Source organism: Ammospiza caudacuta, chromosome 5, assembly GCF_027887145.1.
Source record: "Ammospiza caudacuta isolate bAmmCau1 chromosome 5, bAmmCau1.pri, whole genome shotgun sequence".
NCBI lineage: Eukaryota > Metazoa > Chordata > Aves > Passeriformes > Passerellidae > Ammospiza > Ammospiza caudacuta.
The window spans coordinates 10,779,641-10,805,827 of record NC_080597.1 but is presented as its reverse complement, the minus strand read 5'-3'; the positions used below and the strand labels follow the sequence as shown (position 1 = coordinate 10,805,827).

The window sequence follows — 26,187 nt, the reverse complement described above, 5'->3', positions numbered from 1 at the left end:
ATCAGATTTCTGCCATGCTTTCAAATAAAGCATTTCACCTTAACAAAAAGGAACAAAATATCCTTGCTCTCTTCAACTTACAGACTTTAAATCTCTGCAACCAATGGAGCATTTCTGAGATGCCAATAAAAAAAGCATCCTCTGAAGAGCAAGTTTACTCTTACCATCCTCAAGTTCATTGCACATGATTCACATACCCAGTGGAAATTGAAAACATAGAGGACTCTCAAATAAAAACAGCTTAAAGGCTCCTGCCCTAGACTGAGCAGGAAAGGAGAGCTTTGGGCAAGATCTGTTGTCTCTAAGTACACTCCTCCAGCAGCTCAAACACTGGCTGAGTTACATAATTTTTCTACTGCTGTTTTCAAGTTATACAAGAATGCACAAGAATCACACAAATGTTTACAGAAATTCACAGCCACTTTTAATTAAAAGCTACTATGTACCAGAGAAACAAACAAGAGCCTTCAATGACTTACTATGAAAATACAGAAGAAACCCAGCCATTCTCAGGGGCAAAAAACCACAAGTAAATTTCCAACTTACAAACCTAGTGCTTTGCCTTCTATTTGTATGCAAAATCTGTTTTATTTAAGAAAAATCACTGAAGTTTACAATGAAATATCAATTTTCACGTAGCCTGGAACATCTCTCGTAGGCTATGACGGGAGCTGGTAGAGAGCGTAACTTCTCTGAAAAGCTAACTAGTCACCTCCAAAACATAAACTACTTTCTGAAGTGGAATAAAGGATTATTATAAAGAGATAAGCATGTTTTATAACACCAAGGGTTCTTAAGCACCCAGCAATAATCACCACAATTCCTGTGTTTGAACAAAAGAGTCAACACTAATTGGTCTGCTTCATGACACCGGTTACTGCAGGCTCTTATCACTTATTGGCACTTATCAACAACTTTCTGATGTTGAGTAAAATGTATTACTTTATACCTGTTATCTACCAAAATGAAAACCTAATCACAGCAAAACTGTACCTTTCCATGAAGTAATAGTTATTACTATTTTTTTAAGTATTAAAGATGAACCAAGAAGCGCTATGGGACCAGAAACAAATGAGACATCTTTGTGATTAAACTGTCTGCTTAAATACAGACTAATTTTGATACCTGGAGCCACAAGAGAAAAGACGAGAGAAAAAAAGGGGTCACTGATTCATGATTTTTCCGAAACACCTACTGAACACACCACCCTCTGGAGCCCGAACCGTTCTCTCCACGCACAAGTCAGTGCTTGGAAAGTCGTCTTGGGCGTTTCGCGAGGCTCCCAATGCCTCCTTACTCGAAAACTGGAGGAGAGCCAGGCTGCCCTGCATGTACCCCGCAGGTGCCACCGCAGCCCGACACGGGGCACCTCGGGCCGCTGAGGCCACACGGCGCGGTGACCGCTGCCCGGCACAGGACACCCTCCGAGCTCCAAACGCCGGCTGTCCCCTTTGTCCCCGCACCGCTTCTCTCCTTCTCCTCCGCGGGTCGGGTGCCAGCCCGAGCCTGGGGGCTGCCGCGGCCCCGCACCGGAGCGTTCGCGGTCTGCCTGCGAACAATGCGCGCCTTTTCTGGCGGAGCTCCCCGGCTGCGCCGCGCCGGCCCCCGCCCGCCGGCACCGCCGCATTGTTACCGGCGCTGCCGCCCCCCGCACGGCCCCGCTGCCGGCACGGCCCCGGGCCCCGCACACCTGCCCCCGGGCCCTCTTTGTTCCCTTACCTGCGGCGGGAGAGCCCCGCAGCGCCGGCACGGCGAGCAGCAGCGGCAGCAGGGCGGGCAGCGCCGGCCGCCACCGCGCCGCGGCCACCGCGAAGCGTGTCATCCCCTCCATGGCACGGCACGGCCCGGCGTCAAGTCATCGCGGCGGTCCCCGCGTCCCCCCCGCGGGGGGCTGGAAGGGCTGGGCGGGCTCGGCGGCTCCTCCCGGGCGCATCCACCGCCGGCGGGGCTGGGACGCCCGCGGACGGGAGGCCGCCGCAGCACCCACCCTTCCCCACGCCCACCCCGTGGGGAGCGCTCACGGGGGCAGCGCCGCGGCGCCTCCCAAGAGCGGCGGGGGAGGGCGAGCGGTGCGGCTCGGCGCCCGGAGGGCAGGCGGAGGGGCAGCCCCCGCACTGCGGGACAGCGGGGCTCCTCGGCGGGACGCCTACGGCCCTTCACGTGTGAGAAGGCGGCGGCGGCAGCCCGGACGCGGCACCCGCTCGCTCCCCGCCCGCCGGCGACGCGCAGCCCCCGGCGGAATCCGGCGCGCGGCGACGCGCACAGCCGGCCCGCCCGCCACCTGCGCGCTCCCGGCCGCGTCCGCGTCTGCGCGGGGGCGCGCCCGGCCCGCCCCCTCCGCCGGGGCGGTGGGAGCGGGGCGGGGCCGTGAGGGGCGGGACGGCTGCGGCTCCGCCCGGCGCCTCCCGCCCGCCGCGACCCGGGACGGCGCTGGGAGTGCCCCGGTATGGCCGAGGGCTGCCGCTGTCTGCTCCCGGAGCGGGGTGCCCCTGCAGCCGCTGCTGCCTGGCTGCGCTCTCCCGCGGCACAGCGAGGTCGGGAAGCCGGCAGTCCCGTCCCTCAGCCCTCAGGGCAGGCTGAGTGGTGGCTGGGCTCTTCCCCAGGCGGTGCACGGAGGTTTGAGAGCTGGAACGGTACCGGGCACGGCAGTGAGGGTAGAGCTGTGTGGCGGGACATCCACGCAGCATTAGAGTTGGTCCAGACCAACTCTAGGACAAGGATCCTTCACTGCAGGGTTTGTCCTGCACTCTGCTCTCCTCAGGAGCAGGCGTGAGTGCAGCAGTAAAAGAATCACAAAATACACTGAGCTGTGAGGGGAGCCCTGCACAGGACAGCCCCAAGAGTCACACCATGTGCTTGGGAACCTTGTTCAGCTCTGTCAGGCTTGGTGCTGCGATCACTTCCCTAGGAAGCCTGTTCCACTGAATAACCACCTTCTGGGGGAAAAACCTTTTTCTAATATCCTGGCCAAATCTCCCTGACAGAGCTTCAGGCCACTCCCTCGGGTTCTATCACTGGTCACCAGAGAGAAATCAGTGCCTGCCACTCTGCTTCCCCCCCAGGCAGGTGTAGAGTGCTATGAGGTCTCCTCCTGGCTGAACAGACCAAGCAACCTCAGCTGCTCTTTCTATGGTTTCCTCTCAAGGCCCTTCTCCATATTCATGGCCCTCCTTTGGATGATTTCTAATAGTTTTAGATTCTTTTTTATATTGTGGAGCCCAAAACTGCACACGGGACTCAAGGTGAGGTTGCAGCAGCACAGAGCAGAGCAGATCTCCCTTGACTGGCCAGAGATGCTGTCCTGGATCCATCCCAGGACATGGATGGCCCTTTTGGCTGCCAGGGCACACAGTCACTAGGGAGCACCAACCAGGGACAGCTGGGATAAGGTCCCACTGCAGATTAGAGCTGGGCTCACATATGTTTCAGCTGCACTCACAATCAACCAGGGTATCAATTCATTGGGAACACATCCATTGCAACAGAAACAACTCACTCCCAGAGATGGATGGAGGGAGAGAAGGATTCATTTTGCTGACATGCAGAAGTAAAACAATGAGCTATACCTGTACATCACACAATGAACATCACACTCACCAGAGAAAAATAAAGCACGGTGAGTCCTTGGCAATGGAAATAAGCAATGCTGAAATCACATCAGCTGAATATGTGGCTCAATATAGACATCACAAATAAAGAGAAGGTGGGAAATCTCAAAAACCCCCCCTGGTTTTACATAAGACATTTTCAGGGTCAAAAAGTCCACAGATGCCATTTTATCAAAGGCAATCAACTATGATGAGTATTTCAGGCCTTCTAGCACAATACTTTCCTCTACTATCCTGACCTATAATTTCATTCTAAAAGTCACTCTCGGTCAGCAAGGTATATTTTTTTTTTTCAATTTGTACCGTGGAGACGCATTTTACAGAATATTTCATGGGTGTTTACAACATATATCTTCAATCTAAATTAAACATTCAAGGTATAAAATCTCATGCAAAGATGTTAAACATTGCAAAAAAAGACCACGGTAGGAAAAGTTCCCCTCTGCCCCATAGTTTTTGAAATATCTAACAGAAAACTGGATGCAGAAAAACTTGCATCACATCACCTTTTTTCCTTTTTATCTGAGCAAATAAAAAAACCAGGGCCTGAGGATTACTTCTGCTGCATTAAATTGCTGATAGACAGAAGAATGGCTTTGATATTCCTTTTAATTTACTAAAACCAGAACCCATAAGGACATAATTTTTTTCTTTGCGACTTGCCAGTCCCTGAAAACAGCTCAGCTCAAAAGAGCACACTAGCCTTTTGTTGTAATTACATACCCACCATTTGTGGATACAAGCCATGTCAGGTACTTGATTGCTGCCATCTCTTTCAGTTACTGCTGTCCTCCCTAACCTCTCCTGCAAATGTGCAGTGCAGACTAAACAATATTCACCAAAAGCTTAAAAAACCCCACATCTTTCCAATGTGACTTCATTGTAAGCAGCTGTGCGCATGCATGTTTGGCATTGGAGCATGCAGTCACATACTCTTTCTGTTTGCAAAATGTGGTTTTCTTTTTCTTTTAATAAGCTAGCCCTCAGTAAGTGGACAGGAATCCATCTCTCCTTCTGATTCTGTGGGTGTTTTGGCAGTTAAGACCCTTGAAATGCTTAATTACAAAACATATTTCAGACCCTGCCTATAATCTTCACCTAAAGATACCACATTTCACTGTTGTCCTGACAGTGCCTCTAGTAACAGAGCACTTAATGCTGCCTTTAGTACATTTCAGATTGCCTGTAGATAATTCACCAAGATCCAGAGGTAACTTTCCAGACTAAAGTGTGAGACTTCTCTCGCATTTCTAAGATGTCATCCATAATGAAATACTCTGCAACCACTAACTCTTTCACTGTCTCGCCTAACACGATTTCCTGCTCCAGTTCCCAGAGTTCAGTTCACGAAAATAATCTCCTTGTCTTGTATTTGGGTTCTTGTTCCCCAGCTTCTGTGTCTTTTGAGACCAAACTGGTATTTATGTTACTTGCCCGCTTCCTGGGGCAATTTAAGAACTGTCACATTCCATTACATATTCTCTATTCCCTTGAAATTTCACATGTTCCAGCAGACACCTCCAAATTAAAGTCCTGTTGTTAAACAATAACCAGCACTGAAAGAGGAGCTGTGAGGCAGTTAGCTGTTATGCTAGAGTCCATCCTCTGGTTTGGGCTGCAGTTTCCCAGAAGGCGTGAAAGAATTTCCCTAATCTCAGATGATCCTCTCTCCTGTCTAGCCTCTTCTTTCACCAGAGCCATACTTTGCCACACTGGGGCAATGCATTTACAGTTGTAAGTCCTACTCCTCTTAGTAATTACATTAACTTTAGGATTTTTGTACTGTTGTTTAGTTTCTTTAATTTTTTTGCAGTCCTGGAAAGCCACATCACTTGTGTCAACCTGATTGACATTTACTTGACCCATTTGTCTTGATGAACCAGGGCAGGATTTATGCACATGAACTTGGCATCTTTGTGGTAGCTGACTCCCACTGATTTAAGACCAACTGCCTTCTCTCCCTCTCTATCTCCTTTTCACCTATTGCAGATGCACAGATAAAAGATGTTACAGAATAACCAGCAAGAACTTCACACAGATGTCCCTTGTTCAGATGATATGCTGGGATTTGTGGTGGAGGCTGTGTTTTTCCTTTCCCTTTGGAACAGCAAAAAAAACCAAATCCAAAACATCATACATGCTTCTAACAAGTATCTTAAGAATGACAGTTAATTATATCAGTATAAAAAAACCAAAACAAACAAAATCCCCAAAGACCTATAGGACACTTCAGATTCCACTAAAACAGAAATCTGAAATAATGTCACTTTTTGCTAGGACATTAAAACAGACCAGAAATAGTGGAATTTTGCAAACTCAAAAAGCGAAAGCAGCTATAATTTTAACTAAGTTTTGCACTGCAGCTTGCAAATGCATTTATCGTAAGAAGTAACTGACTTGGAAGGTGAGAAATTCTTTCCTGTGGTATCCTGCTGTGATCCATGGTGATATGGAGCAAGATATGAGACATCCTGCTCAAGGGAAGAGTAGAAGCAATCTTTTCTAACAGTGTGACTTGCAAGGGTTATTTACTTACTGCTGAATGACTTCCCATTGCACATTCACCAGGAAGCTTTTGACATTACTGAGCTTTCCCCTACAGCTGCGGCTACTCTGATTTATCACTGGGTCAAGGCTGAGGATGCAAAAAAAAAATCAAAAGCTGTGCAAAGTATGATTAGATTAATGATGACAGGCTTCACCTGGAAACTGAGAGTTTGTTTTGTGAAGGGCGTAAGGAGGGGAAAAAATCCCACAACATTTTAGATAGGAACCTTAGAAGTGAATACACACTTCAGAAGCTGCATCCTCTCTGTGGAAATGTGCACCCACACTGCAGTGATAGAAACAAGAGCGTCCTCAGAAGGCTCTTCTTGGAACTGCTCACATCTTGTTGCTGGAAAGAAAGGTGTGAAATTAGACCCTCTTGCCGACCGGGAAGCACTTTCCAATCACCTTGCTTTTTGTGGCAAATGTAATATCCAAATCCAGAAACACAATTCTCAAAATTTCACATCAGAACCCTGGTTCAGAGACACTGAAGTGAATCAGAAATCATCAATATTATTTCCCATGGATCCAGACAACTGCCCAGTAATTTAACTTCCAGTTATTTCTAGAGTTTGGGACTCAGTGACCAGAGCTACTGCTGATATATTTTCCTTCTGTGAACAATATTTGTGTGAAAAAAAACCCAGGGTTTTTTTTTCTCCTGCTCTTTTGCTTCTGCTTAAATTTGTGCAGAAATAGATTTTTATGAATATTTTTAATTCACTGAACTACCCATTGAAAAAATATTTGAGGACAGTGTTCTAGCCTGGCTTTGTGAGGACCTTCAGACAGTTTGTTGAACTATTCCAATGCTCTCAGACATCTAGTTTTCTTACCAACACTTGTGTCTAGAAGCAGAGAATGCTTTTTTTTAAATGAATGGTTTTCTTTCACTCTCTGCGAAGCTGTGCACTATGGAAAGTCCCATGGTATGTGACATGGAAAAGACTCAAACCATTTAGAGAACAATACAGCTCAGTCTTACTGTGCTCTTATGTTCTGTTTCTGAATTCTCACAGATTGCTTGATGCAAACCTGTGCTCTGGGTTACTTCTGCCCTGCTCCTTTTAACTAGCTCAGGAAGTACAGTAGCAACAACTGCTGCCACAAGAAGAGAAAAAAGCCAACTTCAAAACAGATTGGTTTCATTCTAGAAAAGTCCAATGAAAGTACTAGAAAGTATTTTTTCTAGGTTAAAAAATGAAAGGAAAAAAAAACACATTGATACTTCTAAGAGTATCAATGTTTGTATTTCAGGAGCTTAACAAGACTCTCCCATACAGTCTCATGTTGTAACAGTGTAAGAAGTGATATTGGGAACTGGCACCAGAAACACTCACACAAATACCAGGCGCAAATACCAGATTCTCCCTATATTAAAAGTAAAAAGGCAAGAGATGCATGTGTGCTCTGCTTTAAATCCTGAGCTGCTAAGCTGGAGAAATACATGAGTATACAGAGGTAACTCTGAGAAATAGCCTTGCATTTTAAAAAAGTAGGTGTCTAATAAATGCCTTTCTTTTACATTTCTCCTATGAATTTCATTGAGACATTAGAGAGACTGCCCAAGTGCATCTCTGTTTTCTGACAAATTCATCATCCTCTTGCAAATACTTAATCAGTTCCTGGACCTCTGGCATTGGGTTTACAACACATCTCTGATATACAGCTTCATACTACTCCTCCTAAGATTGATTACTGTGATTGCCTTCCCTGACTCCCTCACTTTCACTACCTGCCAAAGCCTTTTATCTCAAATTCATTTCTCTTCCAGAGAAAATATGTTACAATAACGGGCTTAGTGTTCCTCCAATAGGTTTCTGAAGTGTTGGCCACTTTTCCTTCATACCTTCAGTCAATCTCACCATTAACTATCCTATTTTGTTCATAATCTATCATTTTGTAACACATAGACACACCATATACAGAAGTTATTGCACCACAGATATATTTTGCTCTATCAAACTATCCTTCATTCTTATTCACTGAGCAACTGCAAATAATTCCATCTCTCCTTTTAAAATAACACTGTAATAACAATAATGCTATAGCACTGATCATAACAGAAATTAGATTACTGTGTTATGAAATGACACACAAATAAAAAAGAGCAAGCCAGATCTTTTCTGTTTTAGTTGTGTAACTTAAGAAAAGTAATTTTCAAGTACAGTGGATTTATTATAAAATATCCTTGGTAATCCCATTTTGAACAGAGTGCTCACTGAAAAGGTCACTTACACATATATCCATTAAGCTCCTCCCACAAAACAGAATAAATTGAACTTTCCTGTCACTTTATGCAATGTCAATAAATACATCAAAATACCCAGACTTTGCAAAATCTTCCCCCACATCTGTTTCTAGTTATCACGTTATAATTCAGGATACATCTCCCATCCCATTCCAGAAACCATTTGAACTTCATATAAATGATAAGGCTTTCTCCTGTCTGGCCCAGATATAGTTTATAGCAGAGATTATTCAAATGCCATCCTAATTTATATAATGAACAGGGCAGATCAGTAAGTTTCACTAGAGTCAGGGATCAGTGTCTTTTGGAAAGTAAGAATAACTAAATCAGGCAATTGGTAGATGCTTTGCCTGATTTTAGCAGGAATAGCTGGAAGGAACATTTTCAAAATCTTGTCCATGACATTCCCCTCTAGTGAGCTTTTGCACCTGCTGACAGTTGCTGCTAGCTTGATCTTCCTAAGAGAAATGCTTTAGCAGCCCTTTTCCCTTCTCTCAAATCTACTTTGATTTCCTACTGTTGATGGTTTCTGGTCCCTCTAGAAGTTCCAACCCCAGGCTCCCTCCCATTCAATAGCTGTCACACAATACCTATACTTCTGTTCTCTACTCTTTTTTCTTTGTTCACATTCATCTTCCTACAGTTTCCCTACCTTTATATCACCCTAAAGACCTTTTCTCCCCATGTTGCTTTCCCACCTTTCAGTGAAATGTCACCATCCAAATCTTTGTTAAGCACGAAACTTACTTTCTATTACTATACTTGAGACCCAAATTCTGTGATTCCTAAACCATGTTTCACGTTATTTGCTCCGGCAGCATTGTCCCCCTCCTGAACACCCTTGGTTAGCATTGAACACTGCAGTCAGAGTGATGTGCAACTCCTTATTACCTTCATTACTTTTTTTCTGTTCCAAAAGTAGAGCTTACAAACCCTGCCTGCAAACCATGACCCCTTTGTATCAAATTCAACAGACACAGAGCAAAGGGAACCAGAAAAGATGGTCCTTGTCTCTCTCTCTCTATTAAACAGCCAGAGTACAAATCCCAGTTTTGGAGCTGGCTCGTTCAGCTTTGCCTCAGGGATATTTGCACCATGGTGTGTCACAGTGCAGCTGTGCCCTAAGTAAACTTTAAAAGACCATTGTACAGACTTGTGACAGGCAGGCATAATAGAGAGGCATAAAACACTTGAAAAGCCTTAATCGTTGAGAAAAAGAAGAATTTGGTAAAGACAATGTTTGAAAGAGAAATAATTTAATCCAAAAAAGCCAGACCTGAGTCAGAACCTCCGGGTAAAATTTCTGGCAGTGGGATAAACCAGCATGGAAATCACCCTCCAAGAACAGCAATAATCCCCTCTTCCTTTGGAATTTCAAGGCTCATGTAGACTGTGCACAGAGCAGAATCCAGGGGAAAATATTAGATGCCATGAAAGGCTTACTCTGCTGCTAAATTCAGAGACAGAGAAATGAGCTGAAAGCTCTGGTGTTACTAAGGTACCTCTTATTCAAGCTCAACTGTCTTTTACGTTTAATATTCATTACAGGATGCTGATCTGGTGTTTTCTTCTGTGCTCTGATACAGATTTTAAGCTGAAAAACTTTGGGAACAATATTGAATTACTGACACAGATGCATTAATCGGCTATTTGATATTATCATATTCTATGTTCATCACAGAAATAATTAAGATTATTTTCCTTCCGTCAAAAATGGGAGAGAAGACACAGGCAAATGTGAAATTGCCTCTGAAGCACACAGAGACATCAGTGGCATGGGCATTTGCCTCAGCAGTGCAGTGAGACATGTGGCTGGCACATGCTCCTGAGCAGCCAAGTCTTCCTTAAAGATAAATGCATGACTAATTGCAGCCTTCCTTCTCAGGTGCCATGGCAGCAGGCATCACCCAGACTGAGGTTAAAGCATTAAAATAATTAGCCTGAGTCAGTGGTGGGCCAGTATTTTCTGCTGTGATCACTTTACTGGAGTGGAGCTGCCTTGTCAAAGCTGCCTCCAAAACTCTGTAAATGCTTCCTCTAAACACTGAGTCCCAAGGGAAAAGGCAGCACAAAAAGGAAAGACCAAGAAGTTAAGAAAAAGGAGGACAAAATAATCCTGTGCCACAGAAGAAGTTAAAAAGGCACGAGCTGCAGCTGCTGCCAAAGTTTTGTTAGGAGAGCTACTGGAGCAAGCAGCTGCAATTTGAGACGAAACTCTTTCCTCCTCCAGTTCTTTTCAGCAATATTTTATGCAATGTTAAATTAAGGTCAGATAAAGGACATATTAGTAGTGTTCTTGCCAGTGAAAACCACAAGTTCACTACTACATTATGTTTATTTACTTACTGTTTGATAAAAAGAGTTTCCCTTTGAAGGTCCATTTGAGGAACCTGTGAAACAGAACAATATTTGGACACAGCTCTGAAGAGTTAATGAAAATTCTCTGTGCTCTGTCTGAAGTCAGTTGGGGTTCTCTTTCAGCATATTAGCTGAATATATACCCAGGGAATATTTTACTTTGTTTTATGTTTATTGCCATTTACAAAACTTACAGTAATAGCCCAATTTCATACAATTATCTGAATTCAAAACATTGTTCAGTTGAATTCCCATAACCTAATCCTACGAGTTCCCTTGGCTGTCTCACTTTCAATTATGAACCAAGGTCTGTGCACATCAGATGAAACGCTGCTATTCTAAAAATGTAACCTTTCTTTAGAAGTTATTTTCAGTGGTCTTCTGCCATACAGGCTGTTTTCATGGTCTGCAATCAAAAGCACTTGAAGGAAATCTGATTTTAACATCACAGCCTTGCAATACATATACTTTAGCTAGAGCGGTTTGTTGTGTTTGTGTGGTAATGAGCCAGTTGTGTTTGCACCATAATTGTGCCTCTAAATGTCTCTTGAGCTGCAAAGTGGGGCAAAGTGTGGCTTTATGAATACACAGGGGAAGGGGAAGAAAAGAGGAAGGCCATACAGAGAGTTACATCTTTCTTTTCCTTACATATATAACAGAGCTAACACAGTTTTGAAAGGCAAGAAGTGGATGATGTTAACACTCCATCAGTGCCAACTTGGTGCTCAAGTCTGAGTATTAAGATATCCTGAAGATGACTAAGGGTTCATAGATGTTTTAGTACTTACTTTTGGTAAGTTTTGTTTGGTTTACTACTTACTTTTGCTTTTTTGGAGCCTTTACAGTCTGTATCTGTGAGATTTAGTCCACAACCTATTAAAAAAAAAAAAAGCGAGCTTTTTATTTCTTTTTGAGTAAAATCCAGGATTTATTAAATCATATTACTCCAGGAACTAGGACTTGAAGAAAAAATACCAAAGAAGCTGAAACTTGTAAGACTCAGGGACAATGTGCTACATTCCCCAAATCAAGTTAATGAATTAACCTGGCCAAGTGACCTGACTTTCTGTAAAGAAAACATGCACCTTGAAAAATGTGGATAGTGCCATACTGCAGAGGGTACTTCCTTGAAGCTTTGCAGGGTTTGGTTCTGGTCTAGTACATCCCCCTCTTCCTGTTCCTCTGAAATACCTATCCTGCATTTCCTTATTTGTGCTCTTTTACTGTGCTTTTGGTTGATTACAGACTATTGGGTAGGAGGAAATCATTCTTACATCCACTTTGGAGGGAACAAGCCTTGCTTGATTCAACCAGGACAGATGTAATAGATAATTTCAACTGAAGTTACCTACCTACATTTCTTTGAAACTTTAAACTCCATTCCTTTTTGTGAATTGAAAGAAATAATATTCATTTCTTTATGAGATAGGGCAGACTTCAGCCTCTGGCCTTGCCTGGCTCTCTCATTCGATCACCTGGGCTTTTTTTGTACATTGATAATGTTACATGAAATTAATCTCAACCCTGATGTCATATTTTGGATAGCCATAATTCAAAATAGTAAAATGAAATTCCTTTTTTCATTTTTGCTGCCTTAAATATCTTCCATCTCTTTTTTGCCCTAAAGGAACAGCTGCCTCTCCAGGCAGTGAATTTTCTGTTCCTTATAAAAGCTACACATTTATCTGATATTATTATTCAGGTCTCCAAATGACCTTCATCAAATAAGGGAAATTGGAGACATCATATTTTGGTTTTTAAAGGGGGGGGAAATAATCAGAAAAAGAGGGAAGGGGGAAAAAAAAGAACAGTAAGTTTCTAAGCAGGAGAGCAATAAAGAACAAACACACTGGTTTTACCTTTGCATTTCACCTTTTATACACTACTTATATAATCATGCACCATGATAAACACACATAGATAGCCTTGTTATTAATTACCTTTAAGGAATCCTTCAGATAGTAAGGCATGACTCCCCCATCTTATTTTGGCTGGCATTCTCTACACTAGTCCCTTGTCACTGAACCTGCAAACATGGCCACTATGGCATTTTACTTACACGGGATTTTATTTGTGAAATTATTGTTAGCCCAGAAGAATGTCTTGGGGAAAACAAATTTCATTATATGCTATATGCCAGCCATCCCCATCACAGATGTCAAAGAATAAAAAAATATCTATTGGCTCTCTCAGGATCCTTTCATTTTCTCTGTCTGCTTTGTTAGAGCTGCCACAATTGCTCGTTCCTTGCAGAGCATGAGACAGACACGTGTAACATCTCCACTTGCTTGCACAGGGAATCACTCACAAAGCTGGTTTCCTCTCATTAAGCCTCTCTAAGAAGCAACTGATAGCAATGCAGGCCTTGGCAATTATTTAACATTTTGAACAGACAGAAATAAGTGGACTGGCTGCCTTGATGCTGCAGCACTTCACTCTCACATGACTGTCTGGAAATTCTGCTGCCCTAAATCTCTGGTTTCTAGTGAATGTGTAGTAATACACCAGCCTCTCCTCAGCAATGCGTTTCACAGGCATGCAACTGTATAAAATCTTTCTAGCATTTATTTGTTATGTGCATTGCTAGCACAAAAGTTTGCATTGGAACAGGCAAGGTAATTAATTACTATTCTGATTTAACATTCCTCTGTCTTTCACATCTTTGCAATACCCATTAATATATATATGTGTATATATATACATGCACCCGTACATCTATAAATATACAAGCATTTGATGCCCTATTTTTGGAGCAGAAATCAATACTAGCTGCCCACTGCCAAGTGGCTCCCCACAATGCATGGCCATGAAATTCTGCATTAACAAACACCTGCATGTAGGATATAAAGGAGAAAAAAGAAACATGTTCAAATGAAGGCACCTTTCCATTTCCCACTTCCAAAGCACTATATCAACAGCAAATTGGAAGAGATCAAAATCCACATTCTTAGAGCTTCTTGTGTATCACATATCGCATTTAATTATACATTTTTCAAAAGACTCCACCTACTCTCTGAGACTAGAAATCTTTTAATAGCATGAAGTTAGTCAATCTTTCTTTCATTAATATTCATATATATGCCCCAGTTCTTACATTTAAACCCCCACTAATGAAGATTCACTGCTGCTGCAGCCGAACACTGCAGGACTGGGACCCTTTTGTGCTGCCCTGAGTAGCACTGAACTCCATGATAGGCAAACAGCACTTATTAAACAGCAACAATTCACCTGCTTCCTGCTCCCTTAGCCCTTCTGTTAATTCCTTGGACAGTGCAGTCTCAGTTGAGGGGGGTTATGTTCTCATTGCAGTGATGTGAGAGATGGCACAGACTTGTATGTCTCTGTGTTGAAAAGACATTTTTAATAATCCCTGCCAAGTTATTCAATCTTTTTTATCTTTTGCAATATAAAATTGTTCCCCATTTTATGAAAGAGAGACAACAGTGCTTCTCTTCTTTGCAAGGATTTTTTACAACCATGCAGCTTCTGGTTTCCATTTAGCACTAACTCGATCCCTTCATGCAGCACCACACTGGGATGTGTAAACTTGGCTAGGAACAGAGTCTGAAGGCAGAAGAGACCATTATGATAATCTAGGATTTTTCTCAGGGATTCCTGCATGAGGCTCCACAGTTTCAGTTGCCAAGGAAACAATTATCAATCTTTTCCATCCCTCGCCATCCTTATGCCTCCTTCCCATTTTGCTGTTTCTTGCTACAATAAAAAGAATCTTGTCAAATGTTCTGGTCTCCAGCTCTTGCATCCTGACCTCCACCACAAAGAAAGAAAAGGAAAGGCTGTTGAGGATCCTTGGCTGGGAGTTCAGTCTGAAGTTTACCTCCTGTCCTTGAATTTTGTGCTGCAGGTGGACAGCCCTTTGAAAATGATCCTCTCAGCTGCAGATAGCTTATCAAATGCTCTATTGTTTGACTAACATAAGACATATTATTTTTTAAATTACTCAGCAGTGTAATTTAAACTAACACTTGATACATTTGTGGTATCTTTTGTTTCACCACAGCCTTAGCCTCCCTACAACCTCATGCAGAAATGCTTTGAGGAAAAAAGAACACTTTATTATAACATGCAGCTGAAGAGCAAAAGCAATAATGAGGAAAAAAAAGGAGGATGCAAAAGATGGGAAACTGTGTAGGAGGAAGATAGAAGGCAAAAACTCTGCATCTCTGCATCAACTAGAGAATAAATTAGATGAAGTCACAGCCAGAGAGAAAATTTTGAAGTCTCAGGAGGTTAAACTTGGGTACCTTCAGGCAAGTTACAGATCTGCATGGTCCCCTAAGGTCTAATGTGTTCCACCTGGATGGTTCATAGCTTCTGACAGTTGCACTGATTTTATTAGTTTAAATGCAACTCTGATCAGGGTGACTGTGAAGGACAGAAGGGTGACTCACCAATGGAATTTGTAATTTGAGGTATTCCCCTCAAATTCAGTGGAATTTTATCAGTGTATTCCACTCCTCAGTGTGCCCAAGAGGGAGGATGAACACAGCAACTGCAGGAAGGGAAAGAAAAGCCACAAAAAGCTTATGAGGCAGAGGGCTTTTGATAATTCACCACTTAAAGTAATTGTCATGATTTTATAAGTAGCCTAACAATAGCTCACTTAAAGGCAAGCAGACTTACCTTGCAAACCTTTGAAATATCAGGTGACCAAAGAAAAGTCAGATATGTAGAAACTGAAACATTCCTCAGAGAATACTTCTAGGGAGAGAGAAAAAGGTAGACAACATTAATAAAACAATTGCTGTTTATGGTGAGGGAGAGATGCTTCAGCCCTTCCTCCTCTAGACACTCATTTTTGGGGCTTGCTGAGGGATCTTTTTATTCTGTGTGTGTATGAGCCATACCAGGAAGATTCTGAGGCATGTATACACAGAGGGTGTTCTCATATAATCACCACCATGGAAACACCAAGCACACGTCCAGAGCCATTGTGCCTCTTCTGGAACCTCCATCAGCTTACACCTCAGGACAGAGCTGTGCCAATCCTCACTACAAGCCTGGGAAATCTGGACTTTTTGGCCATTTGGCTCCATTTGTTTCAGGCACTGCACTTAAACAATGTAGCCCAGAAAGATGCACCATACTAAAATCCCTGAAATATTTTTCTGCTGAAATCACTTGTCAATGATTTGGGGTGGTTGTAACAGAAGTAGTAAGATCTCTATGTGAAAAAAAAAATGATGGAGAAGACAAGTTATTTTTATGAATGTCAACAATATCTCAGTTTTCTCTTTGGCTATTTTTCTGTCAGGCTGTAGAGAAGAATGTTAGAGGGAAACAAATAGGAAGAAAACAACAACAAAGTACCAATACAGTTTTCAAATATCACAGTGAGGAATATCTTCCCACATACCTTCAGGCAGGCGAGTGTTAATTTCTCCTGAGTCCAGGGAGAATAAAGAAGACACTGAACTGCTGAAAAGCACAGCTAGACAAAGGGAGTGGATGAACAGCAGTGTTGAGATGAGTCAGAAAATGCCAGTCTTTAAGAGAGAGTTGGGTTTGGCACTTGACCTTGAACAGGTGTGTTTATGCTCTGTGGAACTGCTAAAACAAATGTGTTTTCTGGTAAGACTTATGTACAGATCCTCTCTCTTTGTTTCATCTCATGTTTCATCTTCTGATTTCCTTTGGCTGAATAAACATCTTTTCTGAAAAAAAATATATATTCTTGAGCCCTCTGGATCAGCTGCTGTGTCAGTCAGTGCTGTGAGCCCCCAGGTGTGTTGGGTCAGTGCAGGGCAAAGCAGACACTGCTGGCTTCTCTTTCACATGGTGAGTGCTGTATTGAACAAACCTGGAGAGGAGGGAAAAAACCATCCCTGGCTGGCAGGGACATGACATGACTTAGCATGCCAGCTGCCTCACAAGCCTGTGCTTCCTCCCCTAGGCAGCAGCACACAAGTGGGAGAGCTCATTATTCTCATACAAGAGAAGCAACTCCATAACAACAAAACAAAGCCAGCAAACAAAACAAAACCCAAGAAAACCCCCCAACAAACAGGTAAATCTGAGAAAGGTACACTGTCACTTGACTCTGCTGTTTCTCCCACTGGGCTGTGCTGCATATTTCCCAGGCAACCGCTCTCCTGCTGCTGCCTGCCCCTGCCAGGCTGAAGGCAGGGAACAGGGTATCAGTTTGCAAAAAGAGAGTGATCCTACTCCTCACAGACACAGCACAATCTTCCCCTATGGCAGACCTGAGCACATTAATCAAGCAAATAGCAGCAGGAAGCAGAACCTGAAGATGCTCTCTTTTTCTGTTCACATGGGCTTGCAACTATTCAACTCCTGTTTGCACTATAGGACATCTTGGCCATGGGATGCAGGTAGCAGTGTCCTCTTCACATCCCTGTCTGCAGATGTACTGGGGAGGAAAAGGCTCTCTGCTACTTAGGAGGCTTGAGAGGGAGTCAGAGAAGGTCCTGATCATGGAGGTCTTGTGTCCTGGAGCTTGTCTCTGGATGCAAGACAGACCCTTTGTGCACTCTGGATCAAAACCTGCTCATTTGACTAAATCTCTTCTCAGATCTTGAATGTTTCAGATTCATCAACACCACCCACCGTGCTAAAACTTCCCTGTCTACTCCCACTCACATCTCCCAGCTATCCAAGCCTAAGTAGCCCCTTGCTGTCAGACCATGCTTGATCACTCTGCGTGACTGTCTGCATCACTGTCTTCTGTCCTGCTACTCATTGCCAACCCCTGCTGTTAGCAAGTGATTTCATGTGCATTTAGATAATAAATTGTTACATTAATGGATTAAACAGCTTCCAGCATCACCCTAATCTGCATGAGCCTCTCCTGGGCTTCTCACTGGCTATTCTGAGGTGTGGCATTCAGCCTCCTCTTGGTGCTGTTCACACAAGCTGTATTGATGTCATTTTTAGGCTGAAAATGCAGTGAGTATATTGTTGACTCATGTGCCCAACACAGTTTCATGTACTTTATCACTATGCAGTTTCCTTTGTCAACCAAATGCATAGTCTCATCAAAGCACAAAAATCAGGTTTGTTGGAAAGTTTGCTTATAGGGCCCATAAACTCTGTCAGTGGGATTATTCGTATTCTTTCACTTAGTTCTTTCTTGACTGATCCATACAAGCTTTCCTTTACTTTCTCAGGAACTATGTCTAGCCAGCCTCCAATTACTGGACTCCTTGGCTGGGGCAAAATTACCACCAGTCTTTTTTTCCTCTGTTCCGTGTCTTTAATGTGCCCTGACCCCACCTTCCTCTGACTCCCTACCCTGCTCTCCTTCCCAGGGCAGCAGGTTCTCTTTCACTCCTGGAGAGGCTTAGGGGAAGGGGTTGAAGCTTTTTCATCTCCCTTACAGAACACTGCAGAGCTATTGCGTGTGTCAAACTTCATGTTCTGGCAGGGCAGGGGCAAGAGAGAGAGAGCTGTGGAGATCTGCAAGCTCACAGAACCACCTTGGCACCTCCACAATGTGTTGGTCTGATCCAGAGACAACCCTTGTCACAAGAGGGACCAGACTGACCCAAAAAAAAGGGATGAGTGAGAAAGGTGGAGCTGGGAAGTTCTCCTGCCCCTGCTTACACTGCTCCTAATCTTTGTATAAAGGTTTAACAGTTGTGCCATGATTGATGATGGCATAGTCTTTTGGTTGTTATCAGAATCCTTTTGGTTGTGACAATCCTTTTGATTGTTAGCAGGAGTGAGGTTCAGATTATATCATTTCTCCTTACCTGCAGGCCTATTCCAAAGTCTGCTGGAGTCCTTTCATTAGCATCAGATCAGAGTTCATGCCTGTGTTTCCCCGGAGGTGTAAAAGATGCTTGCACTCCTGTTCCTTTTTGGGATGCTCAGCATGGTTCTGTCCTGCAGAACAGCAGCAGCATTTGCATTTCTAGAGGAGTTACAGGGTTTCTTTCCACTCACCAGGCCTCTTTCATGCAGCCCACAGCTTCAGAACCACTGGTTCAGAATCCATCAAGCTACATTCTCTGATTTCAGGATTCACCAGAGGATTAAAATAGATTTTCCCCATAAATCCTGAAAGAAATCAGTGCTTATTCACAGGAAACAGACTCAAGATCATGCAGCTGTCCCACCCAGGTAACCTGCCATATCAGCCTGTATAAAGAGCATATTTCAGACCACAAGAAGCACAGGAGAAACACACATTGCACTGTACAGATGCAGCAGAGTTGGTCTCAGATGAGGTCAGTGTATTCAGCAAAGCACTTCAAGTGCCATTTGGTGAGAAAACCTATTAATAAATGGAGACAAAGGCCATAATAAACTAAAGAGCAACTGCTTCACAGTTCAGAGAGTAAATACAGTGCCCTGGGCGAGGAGGCGAGATGGCTCAATTACAGAGAGCTCAGCACACACCAGCTCAGACCATTGATAACTCTGCTTATCACAAGGAGAAAAATCACAATGATGGGAGAAAATAAATAAAATAAGAAAGAATAAAAGTGAGAGAGAAGGAAGCCCTAGAAAATTCAGCTTTATAGTAAGTGTGTGCATTGAACTGTGACGCTGTATGCGTAGAGTTAGAGGGCAAGGAGACATGTATCTTATTAAAAATCTCTTTTAAACCCCAGATCCTTTCTCTGTAACCTTCACCTTGTTACAGGTTTCTCTGTAACCTTCACTGTAAGGTCATATATAGTTCTGAAAAATTTTTCCCAAATTTTCATTCAACATAAGGTGGAAACTGAGAGCAGCTTGCTTCTCAGAGACTCCTTAAAAGTTGCACTGTTTCTGCAAAGCAGATCATTGGCTTCTCAAGTGTTTTCACATTGCTCAAAACCTTAGAGTGTTTCTTGGTGAAAGCCTGGTCTCCTTTGAAAATTTTGGAAGTGGTTATGAGAAAAATCTAACACAGACACACTTCTCCACTCAGGTTTTTTTTTTCTCATGGGGCTGAAATCAGGATGCTGCCTTTGCAGTTGAGGTGAAATATACTGGGGAATGGGGAAAAGTTATGAAAAAACCCCAACAATCCAAAGAACTCCTCACCTTCATCAGAAGTTATATTCTTCATCTTCGTTACTGTAGCCAAAAGCATCTTAGGAGCAATGGATTTAAGAAGCCAGGAACTCCCATTCCAATTCAAAGGAAGGGCAACTGAAATGGATGAATGGAACCGTGTGACCTTTTGCCATCCAGACTTTGCATTCAGGCAGCTCCATCATTTTGCTGTGAACATCACAATTAATGGCTCCAGCACTAGATGTGTCAGAACTTTTAATATTTGATACCCAGCTAAGTTATTACATATCCTATGTGCAGGCACAGGGCTGTTGCCTGTGATCAAAAGCAAGCCCTGTGATCAAAGGTATGTGTTTGACTCCTTCTAGAGAAAAGCACCAGTGATATCCTTACCTGAGTGTTGAATGAATATTCTGTTCACTTTTGCTTTCCCTCTAGTATCATCTATTTTTTTGACTGAAATCCGTGAGTGCATTTTTTGTGATTGTATGCTCTCTGAATCCTTTTTGCTAGCTCTGTTTTTCACAACATTGAAAGAGTTGGGCTGGGATGGAATTGATTTTCTTCACAGCAGCCCATATAGTCCCATGTTTTGAATTTGTGTCCAGAACAATGCTAACATGGAAGTGTTTTAGCTATTACTGGCCAGTGCTTGCACTGGGCCAAGGCCTTTTTTTCCTGTTTTTCCCTCTGCGCCCTCAGCAAGAAGGCTGGGGGTGGCCAAGGGGCTGGGATGGGACAGTTGACCAAAAGATATTCCAAACCACAGAACATTACATTCATCAATAAAACTGTGGAGAAGGGGGAGATTCCAAGGAGGTTGCCCAGGAACTGGCTGAGATTTGCCTGGCTGGCGGGAGGTGGTGAGCCACCATGCATCACTTCAGGTTTTCTTCTTTACTTTTTAAGGTGTCTTAATCTCAAATTAGCTTTCTTTCACCCCTATGTCCTTGACTATGTCCTTATTTCCACCGTGCTCAGCTCTTAAAGTGCCATCCAGCACCAAAGCACTTTGTGCCATACGGATGTACAGCACGCTGGCCAAGCCTGGCTTTCCAGTGCCTCTTAATTACAGCTAAGGAACAAGGCAGGGTTTGTTTAATCCCTTCACTTCTCGCTACTGACAGCGCGTCCCTCACACCCACTCACCCGAGCCGAGCCGAGCCGAGCCGAGCCGAGCCGAGCCGAGCCGAGCCGAGCCGAGCCGAGCCGAGCCGAGCCGAGCCGAGCCGAGCCGAGCCGAGCCGAGCCGAGCCGAGCCGAGCCGAGCCTCAGGAAGGTGCGGGCGCCCTCTGGCGGCCGGCGGGTTCCTCGGCCTCGTCAGGGCCCGGTGCCCGCCGGCGGCCGCTGCCCTGAGGGGCCGTGCCCGGGGGTTCCGCTGTTAGCAGCCGGGAGAAAAACACCCCATTCCGGCACTCCCGTGATCTGCTGTGTGCACACTTCGCTCCATAGGCTGCATGGAGAAATCTGGTGGCGAGAGGACCGGATTTTTCCAAGGGGTTGAGCATACAACCCTCCCCTGGAGCCCCACTCCCAGCAGTGAAAAATCAGGACATCTAAAAATTTTCACTCTCCCATCGATTTTCTACTTCTCTTCAGCCTGCTCCCCCCTCAGCTGTCTTTTATCTCCCCTCATATCTGCTCTCAAAGCATTTCATCCCCTTTATCCATCATTCTCAGTAATTCCAGAGCCCCTCGCACATCTTGTCACAGAAGGCAGTGTCTCCAGCCCTTACCTACCTGCAAACACTGTCATTCCTGATATTATTTTAAAGTCTTAAAAAACCCCAAACCCAGCCCTATGGCGCTTGCTTTTCTTGTCATCTCCTCACAGCTGCCCCTGGCAAGCCAGATCCTTCTCCCTGGGGTCAACACCACCTTGAGAGACAGGAAAGCAGGCAAGGGGAGAGGTGAGGAAATGGGATCATGCAGGACAGGGGTCATTAAAAAAGAAGGAGGGGGTAATCCTAACCCAGGGAAAGCAGGGATAAAGCAGGGAAATGTGACCAGCAGACCGATAGAGGAGAGCAGAGCTCTGGCATCTGCATTTCCACATCACAAGGAACAGGTTACAGGACAGACAAATAATCTGGCATATGAAGTGTGGTTGAACCTTCATCGATCCTCCTGCAGTCTCCTTGCAGGCCTGCCTTTGTTGTTCCTGTAAACTCCTGAGGAGGCCTATTGATGTCTGAAGGAGAGAGGCAGGTTGAGGATATCTGGGTATGGAAGAAACAACTTCAAGAGAACTGAAGCAAGCTTTTCTCAAGCAGCCTGGTAGCTGGTCAGGCCCCAAACCCTGGTCATTGGAAGTCCAATTCAGTAGTAGCCTCACTTTTTCTGGCATGAATTCTCCTCTGTAGTTTTCAGACTGGCACTGACTCTCAAGAGGGGATGAGAATTTTCAATGCAGGGTCCAGTCACAGTATTGTGAATTACAGTAAATCCTTCTTTTAAAATGCACTTCTCTCCTTTTTTTTCCCTCTGTCACACTACTTCAAGTTTTAATTTTTTTTTTTTTTATGAGCTTGGAAAAAAGGAAGGGGAATAAAATGACTTCTTTGTATTTAAAGAGTTCACACCCCCGAGGCAGTATGCTGTCCAAGTCCAAACGGGAAGTGTTCCAGGTGCCTCCTGGACTTGCAGCCTCCTGCACCCCATACACACGTGTCTGGATGTGCCTAGAAAAGCCTGTGCACAAATGCAGCCTGCAGTTAAGTGTACTTAAGCCACCCCATGTGCCTTTTCACTGAACCTCCATAACCCATTAACGTAAGGGTGAGAGTCCCCATGGGAATGGAGTGCTGCTGGTGCTGGGCTCCCAGGTCTGGCAGTGCTGCCTGGAGAATCCTCCCATCCCTGTAACTGCTGCTTTGCCCAATGGATTCAAGTGTGGATCTGTGCATCAAGCCCCTCTTGTGGCTGCCTTCCTGTGAGCAAAAGCCCCAAGCAGCAGAGCCTTTGATATATAGTGCAGTGCAGGGGCCTTTAAATAACAGCCTTTATGGCTCATTATTTGCACAGCCACCTTGCAGGAGAAAACATAAAGGAAAAAGCGCATTGCAGGAAATGCTGATGCAGGTGTCTTTGCCCCGGCCTGACCAGCAGAGAATGAGAATTTACAAGCTGCAGATCCACTGCTCCAGCACAGGTTTGCTGTGGAGATTCCACGCTTGCACAGGTAACCAAAGGACAGCAGCCTGTGTTTCACAGAGCAGGACCATTCTCCTTCTCCCAGAACCCCATTAACAGTTTAATTTGACATGAATGGCAATCAGGAGGGCAGAGCTGCACTGTACATAAAACAAGTTCTTTTTATATGTATAAATACTAACTTAGGTGCCAAACTTTGGACTCCAGTATATTAAAACATAGCCACTGCACTGGAAAGCACAAGCAGCACATGCCAGGAACAGCAGCACCACTGTGCATACACCACACCATGAGTCCCTCCACCTTCCCAATTTTAAGAGACGCATACCCACCTGGAATAAACTGGTCCAGCTAAGATGAACACTGAAAGCATCACCAGAGATTCCTTGTGGCCCAGAAAGAGCTGAATGTGCTCAGGTTTGTTGGTGGTAATTTTTACCAGCTGCTCAGGATTGTGCTCTCCAGGTGCTGACATTTACTGCAGCTCCAGTGGTTTGAGAAGACCCTTCCAGCCTCTTACATGGTGGCTGAAGCCTTTGTTGTTTCCTCTCACAAGGCACTGCAGGCTCTGCTAGAAGCAACCCTGCTTCAAGTGAGAACCTGCTCTCCCCTCCTGGGAAAGAAAGGGTCAGAAAGTATATTCTCCAACTACAATGCATTTTTAATGTGTTTTGGTCTTGGACAACAGAGTGACAAATAATTTTTACAGTTTTATTGATAAGTTTTACAAAAAGAAGAAACAAATAAAGAAGACACCATAACACAACAACACATGGAGCAACTACACTAGTTAAACTATCTGTCCTGGATTTACATCTGTTGCCGATGTTAGATCATTCACTAATGGCTCTCATATCATGACCCAGTAAACTCCTCATTTCCCTTAGAGTACTTAACACTGCAATCACCTGTTAGCTGTTTAATAGGACACATTAATTTAAATTAAACACTGACTTAATTGGTTTGCTGGACACACACAGTGTTTAATTGCTATTGCTCAGCTGGGTCTCAGCCAGTTTAAGGCAGTGGGGAGAAGGTGTCCATGACCTCCTGTTACCAAAAGTTTCATCTCCACTTAGAAATTCACTGCAACAGTTTCTGCAGTGCTCCCTGCTTATTCCAACGAAACATGAGACAGAAGGCTGTAAAACCGAGGTGCCAATACTCACTGCTAAAGGAGCCTCCCGTGCTAACTCCAGGTTTGCATCCTGAGGCAATCCCCTCGCCTGGCAGTGCTGTGCAGGGCCATCCAGCAGTTGTGGTGTTTGCAGGAGCCATTTGCCAGACACCGAAGGCAGAGTGTGGCCCTGGACCATGGGCAGCCAGTACAGCTCCTGGAGCATCCCTCTGGCTGTGCCTGAGGAGGGAGAAGCTGACCCAACAAGATGAACCCCACGGGCTGGAAACCCTGTCACCATGTTAGGAAATGCCAGCAACAAACCCAAGCTGGTCTTTCTGTCCCTCTGTTAAGAGGAGTTGTTGAGGAGCCCTTGGCCTCCTCCAAGGTGACACCATGGTACAACAGGAGACCCTTTGCAGACGCCTCCTGCTTGCTCCTGAGCAAACCTCCTGGTGAAAATCAAGCCCGGCCCAAAAGGGCAGGTATGGCAATTAGCAGAACAGGGTGGTTTCAGCATTTAATGTCTATATAAGCCTTTAAAAGGTCAGCTGGGACTTGGCAGAGAGAAAAAGGGAGCAAATGAACTGAGGGCTCAGGCTAAAAGAAAATTCAGACCTGCACTTGCAGCTGATGACCACACTCCACTTGGCACAGTGGGATACAGCAGGGAGCTCTTGACTCAGCTGAACACAGCAGCTCTGAGCAGCCTCCTGCTTCAGTGAAGCATCTGAATGCAGATGCTCTTCTGCCCTGGGAAAAAAATACATCTCACAAATCTAAACATGTTACCTCAAAGAGAAGAGTATTTATTATTAATGGTACTATTAGTGCTCTTTTTTCAACTGACTGAGGAGATTAAATAACAGTATCTGAAAACTAACCAAATGTTCAGACCAAACTTTAACTAGCAAGAAGACAGAGACACACAAACCTTGCAGTGACTTAAAACAGTTTAATGTAATTCCAAGACAAAGTGTGATTACATTTCTACACATATACAATATGCATATGTGAGCTGACAAATTCTGATTAATAACTCGTTTCACCTCAGAGACCGAAAAAATGATCAAAAAGAAACTGTGAATAACAAGCTATAACATAGTTCACCACAACGGGACCTCCTTTCTCACCCTACAGTTAGTAATATTACAATTAAAATAACTATATTCTTCTATAATGTATTTTCTGTTAAAATCATCTCATAAATTTACAATGCTATTATTAGTTTCCAAGACTAATATAAATTCACTCCATTTTTCTACAACGAAAATGATTATTAATTAGAAGCACACAACGTCATGATGAAAAACACAAGCATTTTTTTTTTAGTAGCAAGAACTTGATTGGTTAAGAATTAGTTTTCTTGTAAAACATTCTAAAGCCAAGTAAAATATCCATTCTTATAACATACCTATAATATGAGACTAAGGAATAGGTTACATATAGGTCTACAACACATCAGTTTGTTTTTGTTTTTTCTTTTAAAAGAAGAAAGACATATTACTAAAAGAAAAAAAAAAAAAAGAAAAAAGAAGAAGGAAAGAAAAGAAAGAAAACAAAAAGGGACAATTCACATAGGTATAAAGCAGTACACAAGAAAATACTGTTGCACACAATAATTTTCACAAAGATTAACATGGATTAACACTCTTATTACAGAAACCGTACAGTGAAGGAACACAACGGCTCAGGGCTTTCATGGGGTTACTGGGCTGAGATGATACTGTAGAGAGAGAACCACTAGAGATCCAGAGCTGGGGCAGGGGCATCTTTCCCTTGCGACTGCAACAGCATTTCACAGCTCTGCCCCCACCTTCCCTTAGTAATTTTGGTGCAGTGTATATTAACTTCCACTTTCCATCCAGAGTATGCTGGGCTTGTGGGTAGTTGAAAGGCATAAAATGTTCCCTCCATTTCACCCCTCCTGTTTTTAAAAGGATTTTACAGCTCATTAAAAAAAAAAAAAGTTTCACCCATTGGTTCATTTTTAACTACCCAAAATCTAGACTTTTCACCTTCCAAGATGCCCCTTGTTCTTCTCTCTTTCTCACTCCATCTCTTTCTCTCTCTCACACACACTCCTTTATTAAAGCTATTAATGACACTTCCTCTCCTTTCAGAAATTGGATTTGGTATGAAATATACAGGCTACATTCTGG

The 26,187-nt window shown here is 43.8% G+C and overlaps 1 protein-coding gene across 1 annotated transcript in view; it reads right to left on the bottom strand.

Annotated features, from left to right (window-relative positions):
- KIAA1549 (KIAA1549 ortholog) overlaps positions 1-1,945 on the bottom strand; it is a 142,072-nt gene extending 140,127 nt beyond the window's left edge. Inside the window, exon 1 of the mRNA XM_058805299.1 lies at positions 1,720-1,945. Coding sequence (XP_058661282.1) covers positions 1,720-1,831 — 112 coding nt within the window. The 5' untranslated portion in view covers positions 1,832-1,945. The remainder of the gene's footprint in view (positions 1-1,719) is intronic.
- Between the last annotated feature and the right edge of the window lie 24,242 nt (positions 1,946-26,187).